This window comes from Plutella xylostella, chromosome 18 (genome assembly GCF_932276165.1).
Source record: "Plutella xylostella chromosome 18, ilPluXylo3.1, whole genome shotgun sequence".
In the NCBI taxonomy this organism is placed as follows: Eukaryota; Metazoa; Arthropoda; class Insecta; order Lepidoptera; family Plutellidae; genus Plutella; species Plutella xylostella.
In genome coordinates, this window is record NC_063998.1 from 10,206,586 (window position 1) to 10,217,170 (window position 10,585).

The 10,585-nt window shown below is 46.7% G+C and overlaps 1 protein-coding gene across 1 annotated transcript; it reads left to right on the forward strand.

Annotated features, from left to right (window-relative positions):
* The first annotated feature begins 5,450 nt into the window (after positions 1 to 5,450).
* LOC125489924 lies at positions 5,451 to 10,285 on the forward strand. The gene is made up of 3 exons (XM_048627526.1): positions 5,451 to 6,300; positions 6,397 to 9,801; positions 9,864 to 10,285. Exons 1-3 carry the CDS (start codon positions 5,451 to 5,453, stop codon positions 10,283 to 10,285), a joined length of 4,677 nt encoding a protein of 1,558 aa, XP_048483483.1.
* Positions 10,286 to 10,585: the final 300 nt, after the last annotated feature.

Sequence of the window (10,585 nt, forward strand, 5' to 3'; positions counted from 1 at the left end):
TCAGACTTTATTTTTTTTAGAAAGAGGCTGTTATTATTCTAAGTTCAAAAATTAAAGAATAGAATACTACTTTATTGACTTAGGGCTGATTTTTCAATGTTCAGATAAGGGTTATCTCGGGAATAATACTGATGCTGTCGCGACTGACTGTTTGTATTAGACAGTGACAGCTACAATTTTATTCGTCAGATAGCGTTTATCTGACCATTGAAAAATCAGCCCTTAACAGGACACGAATTACAATACAGTGGATATGTCGCAGGCAATTTGTAAGATCTCGCCGTTTACATACGGCGTCGTCAGTTTACAAACGCTCGTTGTTTTGTAATTAGCCGAAGCCATATTGATAACTCGTTCAATCGTTCTGATTTCGACGTTAATTGCAGTTTTAGGGTGACCATGAAAAAACACAGTTTAAACTTTGGACAAATGGAAAAATCTGACTTTATTTCAGGAATTCAAGTAAGACTTATTACTTTTGTTTTCTAAAGTAGGTACCTAAGCAGGTACTACATAAGTTTATATATTTAATAAAAAGACACATTTTAATAAAAAACTTAGTCATTTATACAGAACAATAAAACTAGGCATTTCCAAATAAAAACAAACACTGGTGCCCGAATACATATAAATTAGGAAAACGCTAAACCCTTTACTAAAAAATTTATGAAGCTCTAAATTAATATCCTGCATTGTGTCCTCCGTACACCGGGATCTATGGATAACGTAGTAGTTTTTAGGTGCGGGATAACCTCAAAAACTTTGTCGTTTGTCTACGGCCTGTTTACTGCTCCTGCATTGTAATAAATGACTTTAAAGTCACAATTATTTGGTGAAAATGCTTCTACAGTCGTAATATTTGCACTGTTTTGAGTATTTATTGAATCACAGAACCACTACTTGACGCCATTTTTGTTGTTGTGATCAACAGCGCCGCGCGTGGTAAGACTCAGAACGAAATTCTTCAATTTGCCGCGGCATTATGTAAACGGCGTATGGATTGTCAATGAAATGTTGTGGCATACTATAAAATGACACGGCAATATACATTTTGCCTTCGGCATATTACAAAACAGCGAGCGTTTGTAAACTGACGACGCCGTATGTAAACGGCGAGATCATACAAAATGCCTGCGACAGATACAACGCAATAGGCAGCCTTATCGCTAAAAGCGATCTCTTCCAGGCAATTATCATCAGAATCACTTCTCGTTCGAGAAGTAGGTAGTATATTCCTTGGTCAGAATGCCACATTATTCCTGAGTGAGTGAGAGCATACATCGCTAGAGCCCTTGAAGATGTGAAATGTGAAAAGGAAGTAGAGAGTGCGCCACCTCTGAAGTTCCGTGGCCGCGGCGCTGTTTACAACCATAGACTACAATATTATTATTACCATACCCATTGTGCAGCCTCACGGCTAGATAAGTTCCCGATTTTTCCGTAAGACTTCCGTCGTGGCGCGCACTCTAGCTACGAAGCGGAGGAAGCTTTTACTAGAACCCATTAGGCCCTCTCCGCAGAGCGAATATTTCGCCGCGCGAATTAAAAATAACGCACGGTGAAATATTCGCGGTGCGGACAGGGCCTAATAACATTCTAAATGCTGCAATGTATTCAGAAATGCATATTTTGGGCCTGACTGCGAGTGTCCGCTGAAAACAGCCCATGAAAGATGGCTTAACCGCGGGCATATTCTACCATAAAATCTTTTTTACCCTCAAAAAAGAGGAGTTTTAATTTTGATTAGCATAGCTGAGTGTTCGAAACTGAGTATATTAATTAGGAATATTCTGCTGTTTTGGTGGGAATGTGAAACAGAACTATATAACCTACGTGTATTAAAAAAAAATAACAACTTAATTTTAAAGTACCATTCCCGGTTCTTAAATTAAATAATACCTAAACCTTTAATTTGAAAAAATTCATATGTAGTATCAAAACATTGTTTTCAAGCATCAAAATATAAATACATTGTATATCTTATTGCAGACTTCGTTCCTACAGAACAAAAATTGTTAGTCTAACAATAAATACAAATTTATTAATTCATTCACGTAGGGCAAGAGTAGTCATTGTCAGTTTTAAGAAAATGTATTGACTGCGTTTTTAATGGGAACCCACTTCTCTAGAATAGGCCTTCAGTCACCTTCAGTAAGGTACTGAAACAGTCAGTTCCTGACTTCAGCTTTACACTATGAATATTCATGCGACAACTCGGTGCGAAATCTCTGACAGGCTGAGGTCAGCCCAAATTACGAAATTACCATGTCAGTAACGGACATGGTAGTTTCGGTTATCGTTTTAAATTACCTTCGTATTGTAAAAAGCCTTTCAACTTTCAGGTAACTAATGGAAGGATAGATATGTTCAAGGTAATTAAATAACTTTAAAAGTATGTGGTTGAATTATCGCCCGCCATTTTAAAGATACGTTTATTACAATCTCATAGTTCTAGAATTAATATAGGTTGATGGAAAATTCATTTGAATTTTAGTTACTTCTTCATCGTCAATAATTATCATCATCCCATAAATAAATACCTTAGACGGCCGAATGGCGTAGTGGTTAGTGACCCTGACTACTAAGCCGAAGGTCCCGGGTTCGATTCCCGGCTGGGTTTAAACACAGATATTTGTTCTCGGGTCTTGGGTGTTGATATTTATATTTAGTATCTATCTATCTATGTATTTGTGTAGATAATTATATCAGCTGTCCGACACCCATAACACAGGTTCTGCCTAGCTTGGGGACGGATGGCCGTGTGTGAGATGTCCCCAAATATTTATTTATTTACCTTGTTACCTGCTGGGCAAGCCTGTCCTATTGATGAATTTGAGAGCGTCAAAATATGCATTTATACTGATTTATACCCAGTATATACTATAGAGCTTCCACTATGTTATTGTATTTTAGACGTTTCCTTATGTCTGCTAAGTAAAGTTGGTTTTCCTTTGCAGTCATCAAATATGTATGGGATTTCGACTGACAAAAAAACCAATAATATAATTCTATGATTTATACAGCCCTAAGTTCGTACATTTTTTGACATTCAATTGTGTGATGAGATCTCCCGGCAGTCAAGCAGTTACTGACCTGCTCTATTCACCAGTGAAGATACCTTACATTATGTATATACCTATGGGACCTAACTTTAAAGACTTTATAAATAGGAAGCGTGACCTAACTGGCTAGCGTACCCAGTAGACAGCCGACAGAAGTTAGGGCCAGGAAGATCACTACAGCTTGACGAAAAACTAACGAGAGTTAATTGTCTTGCAAACATAAAAACATATAGAGGTAAGAACAAGATGGTGTAATAAATAAAGTCACGAAACTTCTAACCGAACTAATTCAAAATAAGAGCTTAGAATTGGGTGTTATTTGTCGAAACGTTTCTATTGCATGCCATTCCATGGTTCGTATCACAAAGCAACTTTGTGGTTCGTATATTGTTATATAATCTAACTTATCGAGGGTGCCAAAAATTGCCAAAGCCCACGAGTATTTTCGATTTTCGTACGCTAAACTGACCCCGCAGAGTCGCTGAGAGTGCGTTTCCTAACTTTATTACAACTCTGCATTCTCCGAGCGTCCCATTAGGCGTTTCGCTGACCCATTTTACCATAAAGCTTAGTTTTAGATAAAAATATGTGTTAATAATAATAATAATGTCCTCCTAGCCGAATTTCGACCACGGCGGCCAATCTCAACTGAGATGACTAAGATATGATAACTAAGACTAACAAAAATATGTGTTACGACTGTTAGAGTTGAATGAGTATGTACTTAATCCATTAGGTATAGGCTAAGATTTATTCGGCATTTTTACGTTGGGCATTCAAAAACATTACCTACGACTGTTTTACTTGGCATAGGCGTTCATTCAAAGAGAATGAACTAAGTTATTCAAAACAAAACTGTTTTACGGCCTAATGAACAAACAAAGAACAACACTGAGAGCAATTCCACTAATTTATTTAAACAATCTGGTGAAAATAAAGTTTTTATAGCTCGAAACTGCCACTGCGGACAAAGTAAGGTCATTTAAGTGCTTACACAGGTATGCTAAGAGAAAACCTGCTTGCATCTGTTTATTTATATATATTTTGTTTTTTTTTTACGCCTTAGGTCGTGTATTTTTTTAATTAATAATCCGTATGTCGTCTTGTCTTCCCTATTTTCTTGTACGGCTCCGAAACATGGACAATCAAGGCCAACTTAAAAACAAGAATCGATGCATTTGAGATGTGGATTTAGCGCAAGATGTTGCGCATACCATGGACAGCCTTCAGACGGAATGAATCAATCCTGAATGAGCTCAAAATCACTGTGCGCCTGTCTGATATATGCCGATCCCGCATGCTGAAATTTATTGGGCATATTGCACGTAGTGGCCCAGAATCCCTTGAAAAACACATTTTGATGGGTAAAGTGGAGGGGTCGTGCTCCTGCAAGATGGTGTGACCAAACCCAATCTTATCTGCAACTCCGCCTGCACGAAGCTCTACACACGGCTGCAGACAGGAGCACTTGGAGGACACTGTCCCGGCCCAACCTCAATGCTGACATTGACTGATGATGGTCACGATCCCCATCCTATGGGGTACCGACTTTGATGATGATGATGATGTCGTTATAATCCTTTGGTTACAGATAGGCGTCTTATAAATTTAAAAAGTTTTTGGAAGTATGTCGAATGGCTAATTCGTTCATCACGATGACAAACAATCATTAGTTTAGCTCTAGAGCTAGTAGGTACTAACTTCCCGTAAAAAATAATATCAGTACGAATGAATAGGAAGTTTACTAGTTGACACATTTGCAAATGGATTCTAAAGAGTGCCGCAGTTGCAAGGCCTAATGACCCCACCCATAATATAGAGTAAACTGCGAAATAGAAAAATCGCAACAAACCAATCAATATAGATACAAAAAGCTTGATGACCTGATGGTGTAGTGCATGGTTAGTGACCCTGGCCGCCATAAAGAAAGTCCCGGGTTCGATCTCCGGCGGTCGGGACAGCTTTTTTTACAGACAGCTCTTACTTGGGTCTTGGGTGTTAATAATGTTCACGACGAAAATACCTAGGCTAAGAAGATTAGATTAAGTTTAGCTTAGAAATAACATGTACATAATAGTTTCGTAATCATAGTTTGTAAGATGTAAATACTTTGATTTCATTGGTAGGTAAATTAGAGTTAGGTATCTCACTCAGACAGGTATCGCTTGCGTGACTAATTCTGACATATAGGCCCAATTTGTATGAAAATTTGTCATTCAGAAAACAGAAGCGGAACAATAAACAACTAAGAAAACTGAAGAAGACTTTCAAATACAGTCCACCCCTAACATTGGACCTTCGAGGAGCCGGATCAGAAGAAAGAAAATTGGCAGACCTACTGAACAGTGGTCTATCGAAGAGCCGAAAAGGGAATAAAGAAGAACGACCATGCCGGTTACTAGAAGCCACAGTAGCCGGAAGGAAGAGTCCAGTACCGCCGAATCAAGCACGGTCTGCACAAGCAACACCGCGACGACGACTACGACTACGGGAAGCGGTGCGACTGAGACATCCGCCACGACCACGTCGGCAGCGAACGCAAGCGCTACCGGATCAGAGCGCCCTGCGACGCCGCCACCTCAGGAAACGAGCGTGGTCACTGTGGTGCGTCAAGTCACATCGCAGCCAGCTACCTTACGGCCCCGGTCACATCACTCCAAAGCCTCCCGCAAGAGATTCCTCGCGGAATTGGAGGCTAAGGAGCGGTTGGCCGAGGCGCAACAGAAGGAAGCACAAGCCGCCGCCGAACTAGCGAAGGTGAAGCTCATGCGGATACAAGCGGAGGACTCGTCCGACGAGGAAGACGAAGACATCGTCGACAAGAGCGAGCGCATCGAGCAGTGGGTGCAGGAGCAATCCTCTAAGCCCCCGCCCCCTGCTCTCGCTCTAACAGCGGGCCATGCAAGAGGCTCGTCCCCCGTGAGGGACCAGACACAGGCCCCTCCCACCCCGTGGATACCTACGGAACCACGGGTCGTCGAGGCGCCGCAGCACGAAGAGCGCGCGCCTCCCGAGCGCCAACAAGAAAAGTCGTCGAGTGAAGACGTCACGCAGCTCGCCGCACTATTCAAGAGTGTGCTGAGCGGTGGCGGCTACAGAGAGCCGCCACGGTACATTCAAGATCTACCTACGTTCAACGGAAACAGCAGCGAGTGGCTACCGTTCCGTGCGGCCTACCATGAAACCGAGAAGTACTTCACGAAGATAGAAAACGTCGCCCGCCTGAGAAAAAGCCTGCGTGGGGCCGCCCTCGACGCCGTCAGCTGTCTACTTATCAGCGATCCGAACCCTGTCGTCATTATACAGGGCTTGGAATGACGGTTCGGGCGGCCAGAAGCACTCATACTCAACGAGCTCGACAAAGTGAAGAAACTACCGAAGCTAGCTGAGAGCCCACGTGACCTGTGCATCTTCGCAAGCAAGCTGGCCAACATCGTAGCTACGATCGAAGCACTGAAGAAACCGCACTTCCTCTACAACCCGGAGATCGAGCGCACTGCAATAGAGAAGCTCACACCGATTCTTCGTGACAAATGGTACGAGTACAACTTCACGCGACATGGAGAAGAAGCGAACTTGAAGAAGCTGTCCACCTACCTGAACCACGAAGCGGACAAGTGCGGCCCATACGCCGCGCTCGAGCAGATCAACAACAGCGCACCTACACCCGTGAGTGCGAGGGAGAAAGCTACGAAAAAGAAGACGGAACGTACCTACGCCGCCGAGAACACACACAAGGAAGAAGAGGACGGCTGCCCTATGTGCAAACAGGCTCACAAGTTACCTGAATGCACGAAGTTCAACGAGAAGACGACTGACGAGCGCTGGGAAATAGCGAAGCAGAACAAGATGTGCTTCCGCTGCCTACGTAGCACACATCGCCGCTTCACGTGCAAAGCGAAGCCCTGCGGTGTCTCCGGCTGCAACCTGCGCCACCACAAGCTCCTACATCATGAAGCCGCGAAGAAAGAAGAGAAGCACGAAGAAGTCACCGCGTCCACGACAGAGAAGCCGACCGTCGCAGCGAACAAGAGCGAGCGCCGCCGCGCTTACTTAAAAATAGCGCCCGTGGTACTTACTGGCCCTCACTCCAGTATAGAAACCTACGCACTGTTCGACGAGGGAAGCACCATCACGATCATCGACGCAGACGTGGCCAACACTCTCGGCCTCGACGGACCCACTGATCCGATGTGGGTGCAAGGAGTCAGCGGCAAAGAAGTTCGACACTCGAAGAGCAAGAAAGTCGACTTCACCATACGGGGCAAGCACGCACAAGAAGAGTTCAAGCTTGAAGACGCACGCACAGTCGAGAAGCTCGACTTCATCACTCAGACGGTGAAGAAAGAAGAAGTCGACGACTGCAGCCACCTGAGCGACATCCAAGAAGAACTCGCCTACGAGGGGGCATCGCCGAAGCTGCTCATCGGCCAGGACAACTGGGACTTAATTGTCTCGAGGGAAGTCCGAGACGGCCGCCGCGACCAGCCTGTGGCATCTCGCACACAGCTCGGCTGGGTACTGCACGGCTGCCGCACCACACAGAGCAAACCAATCAACTTCTGCGGACACGTCACGAGCGCTGAAGAATCAATGGAGAAAATGATGAAGCACTACTTCGAGCTGGAGTCCCTGGGCATCGAAGCAAGAAAACCGACGACAGATCCAGAAGAGCAAGCCACGAGAAAACTGGAAGAGGAAAGTCGCCGGCTGCCCGATGGTCGCTTCGAAACTCGGTTGCTATGGAAACAAGAAAATGAGAAAATACCTAACAACCGTCAAGACGCACTGAAACGACTCTGCAGCCTCGAACGCAAGCTCGACCGTGACCCAGAACTCAAGAAGAAGTATGAAGAGCGCATGGAGAATATGCTGAAGTCCGGATACGCCGAGCCCGCCACCACACTCCCGACGCAAGACAGAACGTGGTACCTGCCGCACTTCGCCGTCTGCAACCCCGAGAAGAAGAAGATACGACTGGTGCACGACGCCGCAGCGAAGTCACATGGACGCAGCTTGAACGACATGCTGCTGACCGGCCCCGACCTGCTTCAGTCACTCCCTGGGGTGGTCATGCGGTTCAGGCAGCACCCCTACGCAGTCAGCGCGGACATCAAAGAGATGTTCATGCAGATACGCATCAAGGAGTGCGACCGAGACGCGCTGCGCTTCCTCTGGCGCGGCAACCGGCGGGAGGGTACACCAGACGAGTACCGCATGACGTCCGTCATCTTCGGCGCATCATCATCACCGTGCACAGCACTCTTCATCAAGAACAGAAACGCCAGAGACTTCGCCGACACGCACCCCGAGGCCGTCCGAGCAATCGAGAAGAACCACTACATGGACGACTACCTGCAAAGCTTCACGTCGGTGGAGGAGGCCCAGCACGTCACGAAGACAGTCGACGAGATACATCGACAAGCGGGTTTCGAACTACGCGGATGGGCATCGAACGAGCGACGAGTACTACGCGATCTCGTCACCGACGCCGAGACAGCTACGATCGACATCGGCGGGAGCGAAATAGAGAAGACACTCGGCCTCATGTGGCACGTACACGAAGACAATCTCGGCTTTCGTCTTAACACTCATAAGACGCCGGCTGAGGTGCTACGAGGGGACCGTCCGCCGTCGAAGAGAGAAGCACTCAGCGTGATCATGTCGCTCTACGACCCGCTCGGCTGGATCTCGCCCGTGACTACGCCGGCCAAGAGAATAATGCAAGACTCATGGCGCTACGGGACCGGCTGGGACGACCCTATTCCCGAGGAACTGCAAGGCAGATGGCACAACTGGCTGTCCAACCTACAAGCGCTACGAGAGCTACGAATTCCGAGGTGCTACGACTACGAGCCGACTGCTACGCGAGAACTACACACATTCGTCGATGCAAGTGAAGAGGCATATGTCGCAGCCGCCTACTGGAGAATACAACGAGCAGACGGCAGCGTGAAGATCACACTAGCCATGGCGAAGAGCAGAGTGGCACCAATCAAGCCTACGTCGATACCGCGGCTGGAACTACAGGCTGCGGTACTCGGGACTCGCATCTCGAACACAACTCGATCAGAACACGATTATGAAGACATCACGAGAAGAGTGTTCTGGAGCGACTCACGGACGGTGCTGGCGTGGATACGAGCTGAGCCACGCACATTCAAAACCTTCGTCGCTCACAGGCTCGCTGAAATCGAGGAGTCAACAAAGAAAAGCGAGTGGAGATGGGTACCTACCGCTGAAAATGTCGCCGACGACGCAACTCGAGCCACGCCGCACGACTTCGACGCGCAACACCGCTGGTTCAACGGGCCCGAGTTCCTGCGGCACACTGAAGAACACTGGCCCACGGAGAACAGGGAAGAAGTACCCAAGACCGGCGAGGAGAAGGAGAGCTGCGCCGTCGTGTCGCTCGGACACGCCCACCTGCCGGACATCGAGCGATTCTCGAGGTGGACACGACTCATACGTGTTACCGCTCGAGTACTACAGTTCGCCAGCCTGTGTCGTGCCAACAAGCACGCCACTCACGCCGCACGACGCAAGAGAACAAGAGAAAATGCACCTCAAGACGGCGAGTGGAAGAACACAGCAAGAGCACCGACAACGAACACGAAAAAGAAGCACGAAAACACTCCACGAAGAAAGTACAAGACAGTCGCGGCGGAACACCTAATTCACGCCGAGCGACTATGGATCGAGTTTTCACAACGAGAATGCTTCGACTTCGCGCACACTGGTACTGAAAAGCTGAAAAGCTTAAGTACCTACACCGATGACTACGGGATACTTCGCCTGAAGGGACGCATCACTGCCACGTGCCGACGCCGGGGACCTTCAGTGAAGAGGACGACCACGCACGACAGCACTGGAGACGAGCTCAACGGCTGGCAGACGTCTTCTGGCAGAGGTGGATGCAGGAGTACCTACCGCTACTCCAACACCGGCGGGAGCCTCACAGCACCGGCAGCCAACCGAAGATCGGCGACCTGGTCATCGTGTGCGACTCCAACAACCCGCGCAACACCTGGCCCCGAGGACGAGTCACAGCTGTCCATCCAGGGAAGGACAACATCGTGCGAGTCGTCGACATCACTACGAGCAACGGGCACGTGCTGCGTCGACCAACGAAGAGGATCGTCGTGCTGCCAATAGAATCGCAAGATAGCGACGGCGGGAGAATGTTCACGACGAAAATACCTAGGCTAAGAAGATTAGATTAAGTTTAGCTTAGAAATAACATGTACATAATAGTTTCGTAATCATAGTTTGTAAGATGTAAATACTTTGATTTCATTGGTAGGTAAATTAGAGTTAGGTATCTCACTCAGACAGGTATCGCTTGCGTGACTAATTCTGACTATATATATAGGCCCAATTTGTATGAAAATTTGTCATTCAGAAAACAGAAGCGGAACAATAAACAACTAAGAAAACTGAAGAAGACTTTCAAATACAGTCCACCCCTAACAAATATATTATATATGTATAATAAGTATCTATCTATGTATATGAATCTGTAG

Excerpts from the sequence above, each read along its gene's own strand:
- LOC125489924 (XM_048627526.1), top strand. The coding sequence starts at position 5,451 with ATGCCGGTTACTAGAAGCCACAGTAGCCGGAAGGAAGAGTCCAGTACC. Across the intron at positions 6,301-6,396 it reads CCGCCTGAGAAAAAGCCTGC|AAGCACTCATACTCAACGAG; the intron begins GTGGGGCCGCCC and ends TCGGGCGGCCAG. Across the intron at positions 9,802-9,863 it reads CTTCGACTTCGCGCACACTG|GGACGCATCACTGCCACGTG; the intron begins GTACTGAAAAGC and ends CTTCGCCTGAAG.